We start from the raw sequence: 25,621 nt of genomic DNA on the forward strand, positions 1-25,621 counted from the left end.
TGCAAAATTCTAAGTTACCCCTCAGACAGAAAATATAAAGAAATTAGGGATGACTTAAAACTGTGGGAGAGTCCTTTATGTATGTGTGATTGGCCATGTTTGCCATCATATGCTTGTGTGCTTTGTTTGTGTTATGTTTTACCATATGTGAACCCCATATTGGTTATTCCCGTCGAGTCTGTGCAATGCCTGATGGTCATCCATCTTCTGGCCATTCTATCAGAGGGCCTCTCGGAGTGCTTGGCATCGGCCATTAACCAGCAGCCACATTGTGCCCTGCTCTACATCCCATCAATCGCTCATGCCAGCAGTAGCCATGTGGCCATAGCTTTCCCTGTGGCCCCGTCCCTGTTGTCTTCCAGTAGCTCTTTCTGTAACCAGGCGGCTGTTCGGGACTAACCCCAGCTGTCACAGCCGTCAGTGGATCATGGCATCCAATCTGTCCCCCTTTTATGACTCACGCTTGTATCGACTACCAGTTACATTCACAGCAGACCACCCTTTACACACACAGTGTGCCAGAAGCTCAGTGAATCACAGCAAATTAGCTAAGCATCCCAGCTTTAAATGCTTGAAGGGGGCCACTCAAAACATTAAAAACCAATTTATTGTGTGGCAGTTTGGCAGCTCCTTCCTCTTGTCACATGTTAAACCAATGGAGCGTTGTACTGTGGTGCTTCTCTTGTACAGTCAATATGGAGGCACCTGAGCATGGAAGAGAAATAGGTTAGAGGGAGCCATATTAATCAGATTAAATTTGATTAAGTTAATCGAAAACAATAAAATAATGCAATTTACATGCATTTATAAATGACATAAAACATACGAGAAATACAAAAAAGAGAGTTACAATAAAATTATTTAATTTCATCAATAATTTATATTCAAAAATACTCAAATAAAAAAGAAAATGAACACCTTGCATTTAATGTAATAAATAATTAAATTAACTGGAATTGTATCAAGTTATATATCATTTAATAAAGTAAATTGAAATAGCAATGTTTCATAAACAATAAAACAAAAAGAAAAGTAAAGAAAATATGAATCAAAATATTGTATATAATAAAAGTTGTAATATTTAGTATGCAAGCATATCATACCTCCCATAATAACAAAGCCAACACACACTAAAATCATATCTATCAAGAAAAAACAATGAAATATAATATTAATAAAAAATATGTAGTAGACAATAAAACCATAGAATAAAATATTGAAACTTTTTTGTGGAAAAGAAAAAACAATATTTAGAAGCTAGATTTAAAAATGGCTGCAAAACTTTGCAGACATTTCCAAAAAGGAACATATCAGTAAAGTGTAGCTAATGCAAAATATGAATTTGTCTGCCAACACCAATATGGGGAAAGATATAGTTTAGTTGTTAAAAATATTTTAGTTGAATCAGAGTTTGGTAGAAAATCTCTGTATTAAGAGGAACCAGCATCAACATCAGGACATTTCCCTCCACCACACAGAGCAAAGAGCTGACAAATAAAACATCAGTTCATTTTAACTGCATCACCATCCGTCATTCCACATAGTTTCTTATGTTAGCTAAAGAACAAAGTCATAAATAGAAAAGCAGGGAGCACCTTCCTTTTTAACAACTTCTACAACTTTTTATGAGGTTGTTTCCCCAAATGACTTAACAGCAGATCGCAAACAACTGCCTGTTATAAAACTGTTTTCCTGCCGGCAACAGCAAGTTGAACTGAAACCAAATGTTTGTAGAGACAATCCATTCATCACTGTAGAAAAGGTTTCTCTCCAACTGTGATAAATCTGAAGAGCTGACCATATTCTGGCTCTCATTCAAGCCCATCTGCATTACAACTTTGCATCATATAAAAAGGACAGGTAGCACATAAATTATGCTGTTCTGGAGGATGATTTAGATTTAACAAACAGGGATGGCTAAATGGATAGATCTACAAAGACCAGAATCTACTATAAAGGATGTATACTTAAAAAAAAATACACTTTTAAAGATGTATGGCTAAGTCTCTATCATTTTACTCAAACTTAAAAGTGTACTCTCATTACAAATGGGTGTTAGACATTAATGGGCTTAATATATGGTTGGCCTGGTGGACATCGACAAATCAAACCCTTTACAATGATAACTTAATGGGAAGCCTGGATTTAGTAGGCAATACGGCAAAAGGATTGCACAGAAACTGAACAGTTTGTGCTGATCAGCAAATACACGCCTTGTAAAAGAATGTCAAGTTTTCTCACAACACAGTTCAAAACTTTGATATATTCTCTGAGGTTTATAAGTATAATGTGCAGTGCTAATTATTATAGCATTAATAGTTAGGCTGGGAGAAACAATTTGTATATATTTTACAATGTCAGGGTGGGTGCTGTGTCATGCTAGAGTAGCTGAGCTTCAGAACTGTGTAGAAAGTGATTCCGCCTACAGATTTATTACAGATTTTCTTCTTTCAACCTTAAATAGTTAAGAAACTTCAGATATTGGGTGAACATATACTGAGTAAACACAGAAAGTAGTAAGATTTATTCATCTGACCCTAATCCGATGCAATAAAACCATTGCTTCAGCATCTAAATTCAATTGAAGTCTAAAGTATGATTGAAACATAATTTAGGGAAGTTTTCGAGTGGCCTTGCCAGTGTTCTTGGAATAGTATAATAATAATTTAACTTTTTTGATCTAGGGTGACCATATTTTCATTTGGGAAAACCAGGACACCTTGGAGCGGGGGCGGCGGCGGGGGGGATCTCTGTTCCCATGCATATAGATGTCTGTGGTATGCACTCACTTAACATAGGCCTACGTAATCCTATAATAACATGATATTTACAGTTGGTTTATTAAAAATGCTTTTTAGTAAAAGTCAACAGCAATAACTCCAATAACAAATGATAATTTTATTCAAAATGTTTTTATTAAAAAATGCTTAACAATTCCTGTAATGAATGAATAGCACAATGAAAGAAATGTCTCATCTAAACATCCCTCACTTAACAATAAAAGTTAACAATAACTCTCAACTCCCAATAACAGATGATACTCAGCCTCAGTAATGAACGAAATAATGTCTGTTCTGTAGGCTATTGGAAAAAATAAATTAACAAATGAGCTAATTAACAAAAAATACCTCTTGTGTAGCAAAAACAACTTAAAATGTACCAAAAACGAACAAACATATCAATAGACTTTACTTTCGGTGTCCAGGTGGCTTTTCAGATCCCTTGTACCTACATTGGACTCCGAGACATATGTGCCTGCTTTGCACACTGTGCACAAGGCCTCCCATTTGTCTCGACCCGGTCTGAAAGCGGGGAAACTCTTTTGTAAATCGTCGGTAAACATTCATTTGCGCTTTGGCATGTTGTTGGTTTGCTGACAGCCACGCTATCTATATTCTGATTAAGAACAGGGCTGCCCGCATTGACGCGGCTCAGGGATTACGTCACACGCAGCGTCGTGCGCAGTGCCCTAGCGCCTGTAAATTTAATGGTCCAATGAAGGTAATTTAAAAAACAGGACATTTCCTCACTTTCTAAAAAAAAACCGGGATGCCTGGGACAGGACGTGAAATACGGACATGTCCTGGGAAATACGGATGTTTGGTCACCCTAATTGATCTCACATTGGAGAAATTTATCTCTGCATTTAATCCATCCCCTTGGGGAGCAGTGGGCTGCCATTGTGCGGCCACGGGGAGCAGGTGGGGGTTAAGGGTCTTTGTTCTGAGAGCCAGCGTGGCGGTCTGTGGAAGTGGGGCTCAAACTCAGATCCTCAAGATTCCAACCTCTATATATCCTAACCACTGGGCTGCCACTCCTTATCCAGCTGCATAACAAAAGTCTAATTGAGCTCAAGTTCCTATTATAAAAGCTGAACATTCTCCAGCAGCCACACCAAACCCATTTACTACCACCACCATGTTTAACTACCAGTCTGGTTCTGATATGCTGTGCAGCTTTAGGTCAGAGGTAACATGACAGGCACTTTCTGAATGTTCTTCTTGCATTTTGTCAGGTCACAGATAATCTTCCCAAAATGTATTGGAGAAAAACATAACGATTTTTAGTTAAGCTGAATTGTTAAATCTTAAACACCTACAATAAATGGGGTGAGATCTAGCATTAAATCTTGATGCATTATTTTATTACCAACTGGTTGAATCATTCATGTGCTCTTTGGGTAATATTTGTTTCCCAGGACTGTAAACACATCCTGGAAGATAATCTGTTTGAGGCTGCAAAATAATTGAGACTAGGCAGAGGTTCACTTTCCAGCAACACAACTCCCATAAAAATATAACCAGAGCTACAATAGAAGGGTTTGGAACAAAATGTATTTATATGTTAACCGGGTCAATGTCTAGACACACAGCCAAGAGAGAATTTGTTGCAAGACTGTAATATTGTTGTTTATATATATATGCTATACAACAAATATAACTGAGACTGAGCTTTTATACAAGGAGGAACTGGAAGAGATTTATGTCTTTCAGAGTGAAACGCTGGTAGAGATATACACCAGATATATATTGTATATATAATAATATATATTGTAAAAATAATCAGTCCTTTTTTCACTATGCTATTATGTATAATTTTATGTAAAATCCCTATGACGTAAATTGAAGTATGTTGTAATGTGATAGTCTTAAAAGGGCATGGATTGAGATGCGAGACACTATACATACCTAACCTGACAGTATTGAACTAGTTTAATAATTGATTTGTCCTCAATTACTAAGCAATATTGAGATGATGTGAAACGTATTCCTCTCTCGTTTCCCATTTATCCTTTTTTCTCCCCCTTCCTTCGACATGTGCTTTGTTCTTCAGTTTGAAGGCAAATATCTTCACTTTTTCTATTTTCTACTTTGGTCTGCAGACCTCAGAGAAAACTGAAGAACTAAAAGCTTCAAATGACAAACTCATACACAAAGCTTGCACATACACACGACTGCCTAAAAACACATATTGTCTGAGTGCAGAAACTCATTTCACATAATGGTAAATCTCACTTACGAACAGGTCATCAATCACACACACAGAGTCTCAAATTCACTTCACACTGCCTCTAAGAGCTGGGTTAAGTGCAGTGCCAGCCATGCACAGCAGTGCTGTCTTTTCCTCCTGACTTATCCATCCTCCTCTTTTTAGGCTCCTCACTCAAAGCTGTATGTGTGTCAAGTGTGCATTTGCCAGCGTTCACTGGCCCTTACATAGGTGAATTATCGAATTCCTCTCCGTTTCACCCCAGCCAATCCTTTCTAGTGCAGGCTTTGAATAGACATTTACTGGGCCCCTACTTTCTGCCTTTATTGGATAGGGCCGAATCAGTGTACTGTGTGATACCCATCTCCTCGCTTGACATTAAAAACGTTCCACAGATTCAGAGGGGGGGAACATAACATTGCCTTCATGAATATATCTGCTGAGGCTGAATTTGAGACAGAGGCACATTCGTCCTTGGGTTGCTCTCTCTGTCTTATCTCTTTTGTCTCGATCTTTTCAGGCCCATTTCCTACTCTCACTCACCCTCTATTTCTTCATAAAACATCTCACTCTAATTTTATTCTCTTTTGTGTGTTTCCAACCCTCTGGATATTTCTTCTCTCCAACATTTTCAAAGGATGATTAGTACAACTGTGCCAGTGTCATTTAAGATATACATTTTGAGCATCTACAAAACATACTGTTGAATAATGGAGTAAGAGGCTGTGAACCAAAAAAAAGAGCTTTCAAAAGATAGCATGCAGCTCCAATTATTAGAGCTAGGAGACACCAATCAGGTTCAAAATATGCGTAGATTGATGAACACAGACCTGAACCTTCAAAGGCACATAAAGACAGTAACAAAGTCAGCCTTCAGCCTTGAAAAACAAACTCCTGTCCATCTTTAGTAGAATTGATTTGTTGTCATGTGTCTTCACGGATCTGCCTGAAAAATTGAGCAGACAGCTAAAGTTGACCTAGAATCTGCGCTAAAACGAAAAGAGTGGATCATCCAAATTAGTCTAAGATACTTACAGACTCGGTTTATCAACGGTTTGGACCTCTCAGGTCTTCTGGTTCAAATCTTTTCATAACTTGGAACCATAACCAAACATGGAGAAGCAGGGTTCAGTTCTTATGTTCCACAAATCTGAAGCAAATTTCCAGATATCTGGATCAGAAATCGAGATTTAAAACAAATTTTTTTACAGAGGCCTTTGACTTTGCAATCTAAACAGTAATACTTAATTTCCAATCTAACGTCTGTTCCATTTTCCCAATCACTTTCATTTTTCAAAAATATGTTATTAATTATTTAGCGTTTTTATGTAATCTTTTTGTTTTAATGCGTTACTTTTACGCTCTTTAACTGCTGGTGTTGCCTCTGCCCAAATGCAATGTACTTTTTTGTCATGTACAGTGTTTTTAATTTTCCTCTCTTTAAATTGTGCTAAATAAAAAAAAAAAATGTGCCTTGCACAGCCCTATTATTTATAATAGCAGATAGGCAACTTTATTCTTTTGTTTGTAACCTTTAACAAATTTAGCATATTTTGCAAAATGCAATTTGCATTTACAGGTTGCAAAGCTGATTATGCTTGCTATTTCCTGCCTGCATAGTGGGTACATTTAGTGAGGATTTGTTGTGTGTGAAATGATTAATTTGTTTCATATTAGTTGCTTGGAAAACTCTTGATAAATGATCCCATTCTGATCACAGAGAAGAATAGATCTCCCATGAAGATATGACAAGTGCAATTACATGCTTCATTAGACACCTTCATTCTATAACACGCACATATGTACATATTTAAGTACTCTACAAATCAATTTAAAACATATCCTCTGCTATAGTTTGTGGAAACGTCTCTTAAAAGGAAAAAGGATAATATAGAGAAATACAATACATATTCAGAAATAGTGTTGAATATAAATGTAAAGTATTTTAGTCATAGTTGAGGAATTGGTATTTCTTTCAAAAAATAAAGAAATGTATATATAAAAATATATATGCGTATATATAAAAAAAGAAAAAAAATATATAGATAGATATATTTTATAAATATATATACGGTGTATATATATATATATACTGTGTATATATATATATATATATATATACTGTATATGCATGCATATGGGCTGGATAACTGAATTTTATATAAAAGTAACTTGTCATCTATTCCTCCACCATTATAGTATAATTCTATTGGGGAAAGTTTGAGTATTCTACTGTCATCAACATTTTTTTGAAGCTGCTCCTTATAAAAAATGTACTGATTCAGTTTCATAGTAGTCGTTTACATTAACTTTTCATGATGGGTGATCAGATAAAATGCAGTTAGTTCTAAGGTTATAAAAAGTGAATGAAAATGTAATTAATCACAAGACCATTTGAACTGTGTTTTAACTCTGCCACTAAATGACCCGCTTGCATCATTACAGTAAGCTAAGTGAAACGTATTAATGAGGGCAGAGCAGCTGCTCTCATTCTGGCTACATAAGAACAGAATGGTTGCTTATAAATTGGATATATTTGCTCCCCCGCCCACATCAAACATTTGTTAATAACTTCTATAAGGGAGGTTTCTTTATGGTTCAAGGTGACCAAAAAATTCCAGAAAGAGCAAGGACTTACTGCTAAATTGGACTTAGTTAAGGAGGTTGTTTGCAGAAGATGAGGCAAAAGGTACAGTACGATGGAGCCTGGGTCATACTGACATAAATTTATCTTAAAATGTGTTTTGGCTATGATTTTAGGCAGTTTTTGGCTAAAATCGCTGCCACAAATGAAGAAGGTATTCAAATTATAGAAGAGGATATTTGTTCAATCTTCTTGGAGCAATTTAGTGGAAATATATCCCAGCATGATGGCGCAACATGTTTAAAGGCAAAGTTATGACCTAGCTACTACAGGATAAAAAAAAAAAAAAAAAAAGCCGTTAGATGTGATTTGGAAAAAGTTTTTAAAAACGATCTATTTTGTTATATCCCAGAAACGTGAAAAAACATTCTTGCTAGATCCAAACAGCCAAATTTCCAGTTGTCTCAAAATGTGTCAAAGATTGTTAAAATAAATAAATAAATTGTTAAAGAAACTAAAGTCAGAACTGACTCACCTGTGTTAGCTTTAGGTAAATATTTTTTCATATTTTCTTTCCTGAAAGCTGTTCATTTTAGCAAAGTTAAACTGGAAGCAAGCTTCATATTAAACAAAAATGTTCATTTTTAATTTTTTTACATAATTGGTGACAGAAAATCACCAAGTCTGTCATTTTGACAAATTTTGCAATTCACACCCTTGACCACCTGGTCACAACTATCCTACCTGCAGTGCTCATCGAATGCATCGATGAGCACTGCAGGTATGGAATCAGTGCTGCTAAACCACCGGTGCAGAAGGAGCACATGCAGTGAGATTCCCTCCTGCTGAGGCGAATGCTTACCAGATCAGAAAACTCCTCATTCAGGGAGTATTGCTGACTATTGATCACTTTGTTTTGAGGAACCTGATTTCAAAACTTTACCCAAAGTTCTGCTTTTATGACAGTCTGTGATGTGGCAGAGTCATCTCTCCATGGCAAGTGTCATAGCTGATGACAGTAGTGTCTGCAGCTACCTATTTGAAACCATTAACGAAGCCGAGCGGATGTGCAGTCAAGATCCTTTTAGCTCAGGATGTTATGTTTAGACATATTGCTGTTAATATGTAGTTATTGACCAACACAATTTAGAAAGAAAAAGTTTCATGAATTTGATGTAAATTTTCCATTCTACTTGCTCTGACTGAATACTAATTGAACAAAGAAAAAATGCTTTAAGATGTTGAATAATCATTTTAGAAGTTCACGACAGGAAATATTTTGAACCCCGAGAGTGAAAATGAAAGATTCCAGAAAGATTCAGCCTGATTAATGCTTTCATATTATGTTGAAAAAAATATAAAACGTATCATTTGAATATAATACCTGAATTTAGATTTATTGAAATAAGAGATATTTTCAAGTCTTGTTGGTCAATTTTGTTGAGAGTGTTAAAGTTGCTTGTCTGTCACTGTAGCCTATCTGCTTTAGAGTTTTTCATCTTATGCATGTAGAAATTGTAGTTTGAATAATTTAACTAAACCATTGGTTCCAATCAAACTAATCAGTTTTTCCATAATGTCTGAGCTGGTGTTCATTTATTTCTGACCATGCTTTAAATACCTGAGAGCTGCATATTAAAATCTAAGTAAATAAGCTGTTTCTGAAACACCCAGACCAGCCTATATGTCACCAAATATCATGCTTTCTCAAAGCCACTTTATTCTACTTTCTTCTACAGTCTTCGTCGTGTCAAAAACATGGCATCAAGTCATTACAATCAAGATACAATTTCTGTAGACCAGCAGTTGAACAGATGTCTGAATCTGACATCTCAAAGCTTCTGGAATGTAAATTGTTACCATTTTTTAAAAAGATACAGATTCACAATTTAAAAAATCATGGGTTTGCTGTCAGTTTGGGAGGTAACATGCATTTCTGTCCAATCATTTTTTTATGTGTTTTTAGCTTGATAAAATCACCAGTTTGGCTCCATGGCTCATAACAGGTACACAGACGGTGGTGTTAATAGCAGGGTAACCCTGGAAATCTGTTTGCCCCAAGGAGGGATTCATGCAGCAGATTAAAGTGAAAGACTCTGGTAGCAGGCTCTTTTTGCTGAGATTACCACTACAGAGAGGTGCCTTAAGGCTTCTCGTATAAGCAAAGGAAGTAGACGGGTTCTGCTCTAATGAAACAGAACAAGATAAATATGGGTGCATGCACACATTCATAAGATCAAATGGCATGCCTATTAGATTGGGTTCATATTACATTTCCTATGAAAAACAGATTTGTTTTTGTCTTGTTTGTTTTGGATTGATTTCATCACCTGCTACTTTGAACCTTCAGGTGGGCCAGCCTGCATGTTAGAGATATGTCCAATCCCTCTATCTTTAAAGTATCCACTCAATCGTCAGCAGATGTTCCTTCCACACTGAGAGTGATAGACTGAACAGGTTTTCTCTGCGTATGTGAGTGAGATTGAGAAACAGCCCTGTCTTGCTAAGTTTTTAGCAGAATTACTTATATCCCACAGTGTTCACACACACGTGAAACACACTGCCTTGCAAAAACCCGCAATAGTGTCCCAACCTCACACAGAGAAAGCGACTGTCAGTCGCTGTGTGGAATGTGTTGAGTCGGGTTTCCTTCATGTGAGTTGTTCACAAGAAATGCTTTGTTTGAGCAAAACCCGAGGGAAGACAGCCCAGGTCATTATTTGATGTTCCTAAGGCTTTAAATGTGGCTTTTATCTGCTTTCTATACCATCCCAACCTTCATGTTCTCTCTGATTTGCAGTACATTTAGTCTTACACATTCATGCATCTCAAGCGTCTTTCCTTTCAAGCCGTCTATGTTACTGAGTTTATGATTTAAACAATTAGTTAGCAGATTAAGATTTAAAAACTGTTCTTATGTGGCTTAGAGGTATTTTCAGTTGGTATGAGAACGTTACCTAAGAATAGGTAATATTACCTAAACCAAATTACTCGGAAGAGTCCACAATTATAATGCTCTTTGAATTTTCAACCATTGTATGGTTTTCTTTTGTCACCAGGATTCTCTAGAAAATATGCAATATAATATACGTTTTGGATGGTCTGGAAAGGTGTATAAATACATTTTAATTCCATATATCTATCCATATATTCATGAGCACATCTATTGAAGCTGTCCAGCATGTTTGACAAACCCAATGTAATGAAAAAGCTTTTTTTTTCAATAACGACGTTAATTAAGTGAAGCAAACTACAGTAAATGCATTAATTAAACACAGTAGCCTCTCTGGTATGACACTTTCCACTTAGCTATGAAAGCACAAGATACGCTTAAATCAAAACTTTAGACAGCACTTTAATGCAGAAATGTGAGTTTATTAAAAAGTATGTTGAATTAACACCTGCTTCGAATATTGTTTTATTTTAAAAGGGACTTTTAATCTGAAAAGCCAGCATCCTCAGAATGCATATTAATTGCTACTTTACACCCTTACTATCATATTCTTGCAGAAGCACTTAAAAATGTCACTGTATAAAAGGAAATATGTTCACAATAAAACTTATTACAATCCCTTACTTTTTTATTATTTGTTTAAACCAGAAGGTGTTTACCTGATGAGAAAACCTTCTTTAGTTTGATTTTAGTTCCCTCAGCACACTAGTCAGCTAACCTTATCTGGACTCCCTGTAACACCAGCCCTGAATGTAAATCACTTTAACAGCCCATTGAGTGTGGTGGACATTCTTCAGCCCTAATGGATCCGGCAGTAAAAATACCCACTATTTGTTTGACGTTTATATGTGTGTCACACCTGTTCTACAGTTTTTATATCTAATCAACAAATTTAAAGAGTGAGTAAAGATAATAGCGGATACTGATCCGTGTTTCACCAGTCAGCGTGTTTTATTCAGAGGGAGTTTTTTACAGAATTTCTTATTTACTGCACATTTGTTTTGGCCACTGGGTGATATCTAACCATCTACTGTCTTTAAAAGGATCCATACCACCAACAAATCATGTGCATACACTGAGGAGTTACGTAAATATTACCTCATAGATTTACAAACGATCCTCATCCTCATACACACACAAAGGAAAAAAAAACTGAAGCATAGTCTATTTGTGTCCATCTCTTTTTTTTATTGTCAATCCTTCGTCAATGGAGCAACACACACAGTGTAAAGACCCACACTTTCTCACAAACACAGAAAATCGAAATCACAAATCGGCTTAACTCTCCCTGACATGTCTGTGAATTAAGCTTTTCCGTTGCTCTCCCTTTCCCATTATAAAGGCATTGTCAAAAGCTGAATCAGTAACCTTCCTTACTTATTACCTCTCTCTCAGCAGTCTTCTTTTTCACTTTCTCCCTCTGTTTCCCAGCTTTCCTCTCTTTTTATCCCTCCATTTGCTTGTCTTTCCCCCAATTGTCTTCAGCATGACCTTCACCATCTCTTTTCATTATAACTTTCCCTTGTCCTTATGCAGTCTAAATATTTATCCCCTCATTGGGCAATTTCCTTCATTTAAATCAAAAGCAGCGGTGGAATGGGAGCAGATATTTTCCACATACTACATTATTCCTCTGTTTTACTGCACTTTATGAAAAAAGCTCTCATTTAAATTATGATTTTTATTAACTCCGACTTTTCAGATTTTAACACAACACATGTTTGGTTTCTGAAAGCTGATAGATTAATATGTAGTAATAAATACCTAAAAACATTCAAAGCATTTAATCATAACCTGGCATATAACTGATGTCACATCCAGCATGGAACTGGTGAAGTAAAAGCTCAGCCACTTTCTCTATAAATCACTTCAGTGGTTTTACATTTAATTCCATTTAAATTCACTAGCTTTTCTCTGTTGCAAAGGTTTTAACAAAAGCAAGTGTTCATCTAGAAATTGTTGCCCCTTCATAATTAGACCAACTGAGTAACTTTTTATTACAGCTGCCCTTTAAAGAAGTATTATTAAAAACACAGGCACCTTTGAGACATTCCTCCATACCAATAAAGACAGGTATAGAGGCATAGTTTGCACATATTTGCATTTATCTGTCTGTCTGACTTTGCTATGATCCTTTTAAAGTGCTCCTGGTATGCTGTTCTATTGGCATTTTGTGTCACACTAGTGGCAGTAGTATGCTTAAGTCACTTAGTTTTGACTATTTTACTATAACTTTTAAGAAAGATTCAAGAAAGTTATAGAGATAATCTGTTACAGGGGGACTTGCATAAATACAAAGCAACTGGATTTCTTCTATTGCATTTTCAATGCATTTCACAGTAGATTTTGTCACAAACAAAATAATAAAATTTTTGTCCTCGAGTATGAGCAAGCAAAATTGCTTGGATACAGAACTGTGTCCACCATGCTTAAGGTTTTTATATCTCATTGATTCAATGTGAATTTAAACTTTTTGTGCTACTACTCCACACAGGCCTACAATCATATACATTTTAGGAGTTTTGCAGATATTATTGTTGAATATGTGACTCTGTAAGATTCAGTTAAAGGACAGATACTGTACAATAAGGATAAATATTGAGTGTCTGCTTGAATCAAAAATGTTTATAGATTTAAGTTTTCAGAATTTTATCAAGAAAATTACATGAAAGTTAGGGATCAGTAATAGTATGCAGAATGCATCTAAGAGTCAGATAAATCCACATTTTAATTTGCTTAATTTTCACTATTCCTGTTGCTTTTCATTAAGATATTATAAAATACCTCACCCCTGCTAAAACCCAGCAGTTTTTTATGCGAAGAGAAAGTTTTTGTGATGACTTGTTTATTCAGCACCGCAGACAGCTCAGGCCATCAGCAGGAACAGCTTTACATTGTCCCCAAACACCTCAGCTTGAATTAGGCAAGTTCATCAGTTCCACAATGGATGTAGAACATAAAACAGGTATAGTACCTGCCCTGGAACTGAAATATAAATACAAGATACTGATAAGAACAGTACTGCTTTGAAAAAGAAAAAGAAGAGCCCCCTTGTGGTAATTTCGATTGTGGCTAACACCAGCTAGAAAGCTAAAATACAGTCTCTGTACCAGATTGAGGAACTGAAAGTTGAATTCTGTAAAAATCCCCTACTGAGATAAAGACAATGCTTTACCAGCAATTAAGTATTTGCTCTATTTAAAAGAAAAACTCTTTTATATGTAATTGGTAATATCAATTATAAAACCTGAAAAATACTTAAACCTCGTGTGGAGGCAGCAAAGCCTGAGACTAGAACAACTTAAGAAGAGGGGTGAGAACAGCAGAGAGGATCATCGGGGCTCCACTCCCCTCCATTAAAGACATTTCATCCCAGCGCTGCGTCTCCAGAGCCCGTAATATCATCAATGACCCCTCACACCCCCACCAAGGACTGTGTTCCCTGTTGCCCTCTGGGAACAGGCTTCTCAGCATTCAATGGAGGTCCAGCATTTTCTGTAACAGCTTTCCCCCCACTTCCATCAGACTGCTGAACTGCTGAAAAAAAAATCTAAATTAGGAGTCTGCATCACATTGATAACATCATACCAAATAGAGCTCAACAAAAAAAAAAATTCTACTGCATTTTTGCACCACATATATTTGCTTGTTTTTGCACTGCTCTGAACTTCCACATCAATGCCTTTTCATGTTTTTCTCCCGCACTGTTTAAATTCGATCGCTGCTGCACTTTATGAAATGGAAATGTTCATTTCACTGCTAAGCTTCTGCTCATTCACTGTCTGGAAGCTGTACAAAATGAAATTTCGTTTTGTACACACTCTGGGTATACAACATAACAATAAAGTTCTCTAAGTTTAAGTCTAAGTCTGAAAAGATAACTGTCTGCATTATGTTAGTCCAAGAAGAGGTTGTCAAACAGACAGCAAAATTAAACTCCAAACAGCTGTATTTTCCTCCGGTGATTCCTGTACAACCCCTGCCTGCAGCATAACATTGCAAACCAATTTAGACCCATTATAGTTTAATTCATAATTTTACTTGTTATGGAGTCCATAAAGGAACATTGAGGAAAAACAGCAGTTTGCTCTTTCTGGAAAGCTAAATACTTTTCCTTTTAGTTGTCTTCCTGCTTTAATGTCCTTTAACATCTTCTGTGATTGTTTTTTGTTGTTTTTTTTTTCAGTGGTGATCAATTTTCTGTTCTGTTCTGTTTGCGGGCTTACACATGATGCAATATTAGAGTTCAGTCACTGTGTATTTCTCTTTGGTTTCATTACATAAAGATTGTTTGCTTCCTGTTGCATTATCAGTCCTCCCCAGATGCATTTTCCTGCTATTAATACTGCTATTGTGATTTCTGACAGTCTAAATATTTTCACATGCTTACAGATTCTCTGTTTAGTGTCACATAACTATGTAGCCTGTTTGGCCCCAATTATAGTAGACACGTTAGCTTCTCTGTCTCCCCAAACCCCTCACTTTGAAACTTGCTAAATATATAAAAATTTGGATGGTAACTAATTACATTTAGATATTATCCTCCCAATAAAATGTATATGTTGGTCATTCGGCATAGGTTCTGAATTTCATGATGGCAAATACTAAAATATTTGCAGCTGCTATTCTGCTCATTTTAGACAGCTAATTTGACAAGTACCTGGTTAGTGTTTCCTCTTTGTGTTCTCAATGAAGTTTGCATGTTTTAAATATGCAAACCTTATGAAGATCAGGCTGTAAGTGAAAACAAATAAATGCAAATTTTATCATTTTCTAACAAGAATTAAAGGCATGGGGATCAAAACATTGGCTTTCTCCAATACCTAAGTTTTTAGTAACAACTGTTTATTACATTTAAGAGCTAATAATTATAAGAGTAAAAAAAATAACACCCTTCTCATCTCAGCCTTTCTCCCAGTGCTTTTATTAATTTGTTGTCATAACTCCAAGAAATATTACAGAATGTTTGCGTACTGATGTGGAGAAGGAAGGGAGACTGAGGAAAGGGAGGAGTAGGAAGGAAAGCGAGTCAGCTGGCTGTATTGTGAATGCAGGGTGTAGACAAGCAGAGCGATTCTGACAGGCTGTGTCTGCACAGTTTGTTCTCCAATAGGCCCACACATAGTCACCAGCGGGGTGCACACATGTGCACTCTCACAAACACGCACTATCGAGTCGAACGCTCACGCACTCACAGATGCTGTCAGTCGAGCAGCACACTGTGTGTTACAGTCTTATCAGCACACATAGTTACATTTATAGTACAAATACACACAGATAAAACGGGAAGAAAGGCGAGTCGAGTGGAAAGACTGGTTTTAAACGTGCTCCTCCCAATGTTTCAGATCTGGGGAAATGGAGCTATCATGACAGGGGATGAAACAGCAACAATGATTTCATCCCTTTCTATCATGTTTCACTGCGCCAAGAAAAAGAAGCTTCCAGCGGTCTCATCCACCCTTTAGGGAAAACAGGTTGAGCATTATACCAAGAGAGGATGCTGGAGACTGAGTATACGAGAGACTGTTTCAAGAAAAGAGAAAGAGAGAACAAAGGCTCAGTGTAGATATGCTATGATATGGATGACTGGGGTGAAAAAGATGATATTGATCTTAAAATGTACTTGTGTTCTCTTACTGCCTATCGATACTGTCTTTGGTTTTGAAAAGTTGTTTAAACTCATTAACTAAAAACACACAGAATATGATTGTCTGTCCGATCCGACATAACATCTTTTTGTACGAGGTTATGGCAATTACCGCTCATTGAGAGTCAGTTGGGATTATCACACCCGACGCAATTTTCTGGAAGGGAGCTTGGGTAGCTCCGACTGAGATAGACCCCAGTTCTGTTTAATCAGAATATACTGTACAGCAATTCAGCTGCATTTTCGGGGATCTGACAGGAAGAGAAAAACTGTTCAAAAGTAAAACACATCCAGTTTTAGGAAAATACAAAATAAATCTGTCAGTCACAAGGGAAAACAGTCAGGTTTAGAGTTGCACCATGCAGCGGGCAGACTTGGGCATGAACAAAAAATAAACCATTTAAAAAGAAACAGAGTACTTTACCTATAATTGGAGTTCAGGAGGACAGAAGACAGATAAAGTAAAATTGCGATCCCTTTTGAGCCTCACGAAAAAACAACAAGGGACAGACCAAGAATGTGCAGCTTATTGATCTCCCCTGTTTTTGGACAAAAAAGAGAAAAACTTTTTTTCTGAGATTCACCCCTTACTGCCTCACCTGTACCTCATGAACCCTTTGACAACTTTTATTGCTGCGTTTTTCTTTCTTTAAACCTAGTTCACATTATATTATGTATATCACAATCCTCTATCTGTTTTGTACAGGTTGGTCATGAATTGAGGCTATGCTCTTTGCCTTGCAGGCAAGCCTTTTTTTTCTTGTTGTTTTTTGTGTTTTCTATCCTCTTATTACAATCTGACTCAGTCAAATGTGGTACATTGTTTCAATAAGTGAGGTACAGATACTCTTAAAAAAAAAAATCTACACAGATCGGAATCTGCTCACCCTTAAGTCAGAGCCTCTCTATATGCGCTGCAGTCACTGTGACATGGAAAAAAAATGGATCGGAGATTAAAAAGTCAGACAAAACCTTTAATCTGTATTAACACATTTTATAAAGACACAATGTGTCAACATATCTAGTGACCTTTTGCACTGTTTAGAGGATCTGAAGTGCTGTGAATGAAGGTGTCATGCCAAAAAAAAAAAAAAAAAACTTTTAAATAAGGTATAAATATTTGCAATGTTTGGATTTTTTTCATTAATAAAGGCAAGCATCTATTGTAAGAAAGTTTGACTATAATTAAACAATGGTGGAAGTGATGAGGTAACTGAGGTGTGGGTCAAAAGATTTAATTAATGTATAATCAGCATAAAAAGTAAAATGAGCATTTTATAATCTTATTTCATTAAAACTGCTGCTAAACAGAATGAATGAGAGTAGGCTCAGTGCTGATTTATGCGAGAGAGCAAACTTGCAGAAATGACTTGAGGTTTCACATCCTGATGATCATATTCAAAGCACTCAAGAACTTCTCCCAAAAAGTCTGGTATTGATTAGGTTCTGCTTTGATCAAATGTGTTTCATGTGTTGAAGGGTTTAATGAAAAAAAAGAAAGACGATGTTTTGTGCTTTGGGTTTTTCATTACTTTCTAGATTACAGTAGTTGTATGTTGCTCTTTAAAAAAACAACAACAACATCATAAATGTTTAAACACTTCTCAGTTACACATCTTGTTGAGAACAAACACTTTCAGTCGTAATTGATTTGGTTTGCAGAATGACTCCTAACGTTTTCCAGATATTAGGAATCTTGTTTGTTTACTTAGAGAGGTTAAAAGCATTAGCACAAAGTGGTGCGATAAAATCAGCACCCTGATTGAATAATTAGGGGCCACAGTAATCTGAACCAGAAGAATTTCTTATATCCAAACTTTTTAAAAGGTCAAGTTGGAGAGAAACTTCCTCTGTCTGTATTTTTCTTTTTTAATCAATATATATTTTCTCCTCCCTCTCCAGGGTGCAGTGATCACGCCAGCGATGGACCATACTATGTCCATGCAGCCTGCCAGTATGATGGGCCCTCTCACCCAGCAGATGAACCATCTGTCCCTGGGCACTACAGGAAGTGTGAGTCCTCCTTGTTGTGCCACCATGAATCACACAAAATATGTCTTATAAAAGAACTTCTGAGCTCACAGCAAACCCTGATATACTCTGATACACAAGGGCAACTTTCTGTAGCCACAGTACTAAGATTTATGAATAGCAAGAGTTCTTTTGTGGACTTTGCTGTTTGGTTTTGTGTGTTACACTCTAACAGATGGAGACACAACTTTCAGTTAAAAGAAAAGCAGCTGCACCAACTTTGCCCTCTATTGCACAACTATAATTTCACATATTTTTGGTAATTTCTTGCACAGTTCCATGTAGTATTCACTTTGATGTTTAACTGTTAATTGCATGTTGTGTAGCTTGGGTTTAAACAAAATCATTGTTTAGCCAAAAAAAATATATATATATATATTAATTAATTAAATCCCCCCCTTGTTGAATCTATTTACTCTGTGAAGAAGGCTCAGTTCAACCACTGGTGTCTTTGGTGCCAAAGTAGCCCCCAGCTAATTCCATTTGATAATTATTAATGAGCAGGAGTTATTTTCCAAGCCCCTCGTACCCCAAGATGATGAGATCCAAGCCCTGCCACTTATGAAGAGCACATTTAAAGAGCAGAGATAAAAATGTGAAAATAAGACTATTGAGTTTTACCAAAACTCCTCACCATAGGAGATCAGAGCAGAACCTACATAACTGCAGAGTAGATCTAAACCAATTTATCCTCCTCATGTTTCTTCCTACCATCTACCAGCTTGAAGTGGGCACTGATCTCCAACCCAGAGGGAAGCCACAACCTTTTTCCAGTTCAGAAGCATGACCTCAGACTTACAAGATGACTGACCCCTCAGCAACACCATGAAAACAGATACGGTTAATTCCAAAGCCAGGATGAGAGCCACTCTGCCTCTGAAGTCCAACAAGCACCTAATCCATCTTTAAAAACTGTAACCAGATGTATTGCAGGTCTTTTAGGTGTCTTTAGAACCAGGATACATCCTAAACCCAACCTCCACTAAAACTCCATATAAGATATTCTGTCTCCTAGGAGATATAAAGAAAAAACAAGGGAGTAATCTAGAGCTGCTGCACACCACTTTAGTAATCAGTTGGATCTAAAAGAGATGACAAGATTTGACAGTTTCTAAGGTCCTAGTTCAGTGAAGTGTATAATTAAGAAAGAACGGCTTTAAAGATGTTTTTGGATATTGTATCAAGTCAGTTCCACATGTTGTATAATATTCTATGTGTATATAAAACATTTAAGAGCATCAAAACATGAAACTCTAAATAAGATCTTAATAAAACCTCAGTTAAAAAATTTTTGATAATTGCTGGAAGACATAATTTGTGTAAAACTAACCACATCCTTCAAGCTTTATAATAAATTCCTGCAGCAGGAGCTACCAGAAGCAGCTAAGATGTGTTTTGTTAATTAATCATCAGATATTGTTACAATTACTGCAAACAGAATTGATAAGGTTAAGTAAGGGTCACTAATCTGGAGGCTTTTATCTTTAAAAATTTTTTTTATTTTCTACAGAAACACAAAAGTAAGTTAAGAGAAGGTTTTCGGGTTTCCTCTCAGAGAAGCCAAACAGTCTTAGAGTGTCGCCACATGTTCTCAGCCGTAAATCTATCATATTATTTCATTTGAAACCGCTTGAATTCACCACTAGCTGTTGGGAGAGCATATTTCCTCCCTAATCTTCAACATTAAACAGATTTCCTGTGGAGCTTTCCCCTCTGCTCATCGCCATTTTCGCTTTCAACCGTTCATTTCTTACACTTTCTAAATCTAAACATACAGTATATCCCCATCACTAGCTCTTGACATCCTTATACATTTACTGTACAGGTCCTGCCCACCCCCCAACCTCCACATTTTAGGATCAAGTGGACTTAGAAGTGTCACACTGCTCTGAAGCTCGACTGTCTGCCCTAACCCTGCTGCCTGAGGGCAGACAAGCCGACAGCTTTGCTCCGATGCTACGTTTGATCTCTCTGTGTGAGTTTGATTGAAACAGTGCTGCATTGTACAGTTACTCCTGTGTTTTCAGGTGAGCTGTCAGCGACTCTGATGACATGTTGGTGCTGTTTGGAATGCCCCCCCTCTTCCTAATCTGCCCCAGCTGTGCTAAAAGGCAGGATTAGAGACAGGCTAATCTATGATGATGGCTTCTGATGTCTGATTGGTTCTATTATAGGAGAAAGGAGTTAAGACATTTTTGCTCCTTTCCATGTCTGGTTTACCCCCTTTCTGCCTGCTTAGCTTTCCCGAGGCAATGTGCTGTGAAGCAAAACTCCTCCGCGGCTGAGCGGCTCACACAGCATGCCACACTCGATCATCAATGGGGATTGAGACGTGTTTCCTGTAAAGTTGGTTCTTAAGCCAAATGTGAAAGGCCTTTTCATTCAGCCTAATTGGTAAAGCCTGTTGAAGGGGCTTAGAACCCAGGATGTGCAACTATCCGTGCACATTCTTCAGATGTACATTCAGATGTGGTGGTGGGGGCTTGTTTTGATGGCCCCTATAGGTCACATGACTTCACCCTGGCCACAGGAGAGCACCTGCAGTGTGTAATGTCTCCAGAGTCAACAACTTATCCAGACTGGCTCTAGCAGGAGGAGCCACACCTCAGAAAAATCTTGGCTGTTCCCCGGCTGGCTGCGGCTGTTTTTCTTCCTTCCCCTCTCCCAAAAAAAGAACTGAATGTTCTCCATCTGCCCAGGCTGTGACACTCTGATGGTGACCGTAGATTTCCAAGAAAGTTGTGTTATTTTGCAGTGTGGTTCTGGAGGAAAAGTGTGCTTCATTACAAGGAAACGTACATCACCAGCTCCTAACGGTCACTACTTTGGAATTTTAGCTGCTTCTCAGGAAAAAGTTTGGCGTCTATTTGGCACAAACAACTTGATTACAGAATACTAAAGAACCTCAGGCTTTCTGTTTATGGACAGCCCACATAAACATGCCAACCATGCTGCTCACTGATTTATGACACCATGTTTGGTGCATATTACTCTGTTACTGATTTATTTACAGTCTTTGAAGTCTCAGCACTTAGAAGGAGTCTATCTGTCACGCCAGTGTGCGCCTATTAGCTTCTGTGCATGTGTGGAAGTGCATATGTTCCCTTTGTCATTTCATCTAGTACTACTACTACTCACTGTGTGCGTTTGCATGCCTGTCAGTTTCTGCATCTGTGTGTGAACAGCTTGATGTTTGACATGACAAGAGGTGACCTTCCCTCTGTGCTCCTCATCCTATTCCTGTCATGGCATGTATAATCCGGGTCTATGTTGTCATAGTGATGCTGATGATTGACAACCCCTCTACCAGGAAGACATATGAAGCACTTTCTTTTGGCTGTTCCACTTGGTCCTTTAAATCTCTTTGGAGCATGACTCTTCTCCATTTATTATACATTTCTTCAATAATAGCAAGAAAAAATACTGATGTTTCTACATTCAAACAGATAAAAATGTTTCTAATAACTTTAAGGAGAAGTTTTAAAAGGGGGCAACTCTTACACTGCATTTCAAACATGGATTAAAGTTTCAGTTTTATAAAAATAACAAAAATAGAGATGTAAATGTATGCAAATGTAGCAAATGTATCGTGTTAACAATATTATCATGGTTTATAACAATGTAATAAAGGAATATATCAAGGATATTACAAGCTAAAATACTTTTATGATCTGGCTAAACGTGTTTGTATCTATCAAAGTCTACAGCAATGCAGAACAACTTAATTTTGTCATTATTAAATAAAAAATAAATTAATTAAGAGGTGGAGTATGAAGAAAGAAACATACCATGAGCTTCTTTCATCAGCAACAACTTTATATATTTATAAATGTCTCATATTGTTTTGGACAACCTGGTCTCCTGTTTACACTTCCTGACCAGGATCAGCCGCTGTGGTACTCAGAGAGAAAGCCTCCCTACAGTCCCTAATGGCTCAAAAGTAACTGTTAAATAGAAAAGTGTATCGCTGACTAAGGTCCTGAAGCTGCAAAATAATCCCAAATCATCACTTTCCTATACCTGACCGGTTTTATGCAGTGTTTGGCTTAGTCCAAACATGATACTGTGCATTGCAATCAGTCATATGTTGTATTTTAACTTTGCAAACCTATAACCTAATGCTGGCATGTTCTTTAGCATTTCTAGTGTTCAATACTCCACCATTTAACATGCAGCTAATAAAGAGCTATGGGGTTTGAGACAGAACTCTTTGGCTCAGGGGTCCATTCTTGGGAAGATTGGCAAATGTCTTAAGGGTTTTTCAAATGTGAAAAAAACAGAGCGCTAGACATCTAATTGTTTAGATGTTACCCTGGAATCCTCTCCTGATTGGTGGGCAGCAGCAATGTCTTTCTAAGTTTGTTGTGTTTCATTAATTGCTTTTGTCCACCTTCCCTTTTATCCACACCAGCAAAGAGCCAAAGCTCTCTTAGAAACCTTAAACTGAGGTGTAGTCTGCTTAAACTGGCAGTGTGGATTATTATTACTCTTAAGCATAAGTTGATCTACTATGTACCAGACACTTAAAGGCTGGTAATATTATGGTTCTCCCCTTTTGGGGCTCTGAGATTTTAGTTTTCAGTTATTCGTTTTTCTGTTTTATTGATCTTTGGTTTATTTTCCATTACTGTATCTCCAAGCAGTCTTTAGTTACTCTCTGTTATCCCCTTGTGCTTATTTTCTTTCCCCTTGGCTTCCTTCTAGTTGGTTCTACTCACACCTGCTCCTTATTCAGCTCATTAGCCCATCCTTTATTCTGTTACCCTTATATACTCCACCTCTGCAGTCACTCAGTGCTGGTTCCTTGTTGTTGTTTAGTTGTTGTTAGTTGCTTCCTCATTCCTGGCCTCCCACATGAGTTTTCCCTGATGTTTTGTGTTTTTTTGTATTTTGCATTTTCGCATGTCTGCTTCAGTTTTATATTAAATCAATAACAACTCATCTCTACTTCACTGGTCTCTGCATTTGGGTCCAAAAACAATCCCCAACCAAACTGTGACAAGTAACTAAATATACCAGCTTCAAGGAATGTTAGCAGGGATAAGGGTATGTGGAATATTTTCCAAAAATAATATTTTTATATTTTAGTAATCCTCAATGACCTGCTCTGAGAGACAGAAATGCATAAAAGTATTTTCACACATTAAACATATCCAGATTTATTAAAGTTACAAACTTTTAATCTAGTTTTTTTGTGGGACCAACAAAATGGAAGCTGTACAGTAGGTAGTAAAAAAAAAATCTAAAGCATGTTCATTTAGTTTCATCCCTGCAGCATCAGCACTGTAGAACCACCTTTTGTTGCAGCTCCAAGTGAGGTATATCTTAAACAGCTTTGGAGATCTAAGTGGTTCAACTCTAGCTGTGACTTCAGAGTTGTTGTCTTTATTGACATTGTATTAACTGTAAAATTGCTCTGTTCAAGTGGAAATGCAGGACAAAAGCATGACATTATCTTAGGCTTTTAATGAGGCACCTTGTGTGATCAGCAACTCTTAAAAAAAAGATGGCATGAAATTTCTAACCCTACATCATCTCGGTGTATTTCAAGGCAGCAAACAAATCATAAAATAAATCATAAAAAGGGACACAGAGTCAAGTTGACTGTGAGTGAATAAGTTGTGTCTGACACCTTTTGCAGTAAAAAAGCAGGTGAGGGAATATAGAAAATAAAGGAGAAGGCAGAAATCTGATGTTTTTATCATGTAGTCAAGTGGTTTAAAAACAGGTGTGACCCCCTTTGATTTTAAATTAAGACAAACCATACAACCGCAACTGCTGTCATAACAAAACCACCTCTTTTAAAGTGTAATTATTTTAAGTTCGTTTAGGATTTTATATTTATATTAATAATTCTGTATTAAGAATTATCTCTTAAAATATCATGTGCCCTGCAATTACAATGAGCCGTTGCAAGATTATATGTGAGCACACTGTATACTCTGTATATACCCCAAGCACCTTTTTCTTCCTTTTGCACCTTCTTCTTCTCTTTTTGACTATTTGAACCAATATAACAAATACATTTCTCCACTGTAAGATCAATAAAGTCAATCAATCAATTACAAGATGATTTGTGGGTAAAAGAAGATGTTGGAGTCTTTCTTTAGCTGCACAGCTGCCCCAAAGCTTCACTTTAATGGAGGTCTTGTTGGCTTAAAGCCTTGTTGCCACCAAAAATAAATTGCCGTCAAAATATTGGAGTAACTTACCAAACCACTCTGGTAACTGCATTTCAATCTATCCTATGGATTTCTGTCATGGCATTGCTTCATTGGAGTCTGAAGTCACACTGGAGTCGTGAGCCTGTGTCATGGAGAGCGATGGCAATAGAGGGGCTTAAGGAGTCTACTCACACCAGTCTTGACAGGGAGTTTTTCAAGCCTATTGTTTATCAGAATGTACATACATCATCTGCTTCTGACCTGCATGTCTTTTTGCATGAGCATAAATGTAAATGCGTTTCAGAAAATTACATTTTTTGCCAAATAGTGTGCTTAATATTACTGGAAGCCTCTGACTTACTAGACAAGAAAAGACTGAGAAAGCTAAAATAAAAAAAATAAAAAATCCCCCTGACTTACCACACAAGCAACTTCACCAGTAGCCCTTATTCAACCTGCCATTTTAAATAGGTTAACTAATGGTCAGATAGTGGAAAAATCTTACCTTATTAAATCGTCTTGCTAAATATAATCTAAACTCCTGCAGAGAAATATCACATTTCAAATGGACATTTTCCCCATGACAGGGAGATTGTGATAATGGCTAATTATCCCTTACTTCCCTTCATTTGCTTTCATGTTGCCCTTGCAGGTGAGTTGCCTGAATAAGTTAATAGGGAAGAGAGGGGAAAACCTCAAGTACCAAGAAGAAATTGGTATGCATGGTTTTGATTCAACAAGGAGAAGGTCACTTCAACAATCTGATAGGCTCCCTTTGAAAAAGGGATGGAGTAAGAAAGAGAGCATGACAGAAAGGTGAGAGGGAAGAAGGAAAGAGAAGATGTGATGTGTCAGGAGGTCTGGATACACTGCTTCACCCTGTCCTGAGTCTGACAGCCCTGGAGGTGTGATAACCTTAAATTCACGTCCAAAGACCTGTGCGGTCACGCTCACTGATGAACACAGACTAACATCCATCCTGGGGCATCCTCCCGGCTCTGTGTGGCAACGGTGGGGGAGTTAATCACCCGTGTCCGTGGCCTTTAGCTCCTCTCATTAGTGGTGAGCGGCGGAGCCGTACTCGATCCATTAGCGACGCTGCCGGTAATGACACTCCACCAGCATTGGCGGGCCTGCAGCCAAAAAGAGCCTCACAGCCCGTTATAACCCCCTCCATTACCGCCTCCTGCTGCACATTTCCACCATGCAAAGAGGACAGAGGCAGGGGAGAAAAAAAAAAATAAGAGGGAAAT

The 25,621-nt window shown here is 37.3% G+C and overlaps 1 protein-coding gene across 3 annotated transcripts in view; it reads left to right on the top strand.

Annotated features, from left to right (window-relative positions):
- Window positions 1-25,621, top strand: part of rbms3 (RNA binding motif, single stranded interacting protein) — a 433,687-nt gene that overhangs the window by 398,841 nt on the left and 9,225 nt on the right. For all 3 annotated transcript variants that reach the window (XM_038277019.1, XM_038277018.1, XM_038277017.1), the window contains one exon: window positions 18,076-18,186. In XM_038277019.1, the coding sequence (XP_038132947.1) occupies window positions 18,076-18,186 (111 nt within the window). The remainder of the gene's footprint in view (window positions 1-18,075; window positions 18,187-25,621) is intronic.

This window comes from Cyprinodon tularosa, unplaced genomic scaffold (assembly GCF_016077235.1).
Source record: "Cyprinodon tularosa strain WSP-4 unplaced genomic scaffold, ASM1607723v1 ctg13, whole genome shotgun sequence".
In the NCBI taxonomy this organism is placed as follows: domain Eukaryota; kingdom Metazoa; phylum Chordata; class Actinopteri; order Cyprinodontiformes; family Cyprinodontidae; genus Cyprinodon; species Cyprinodon tularosa.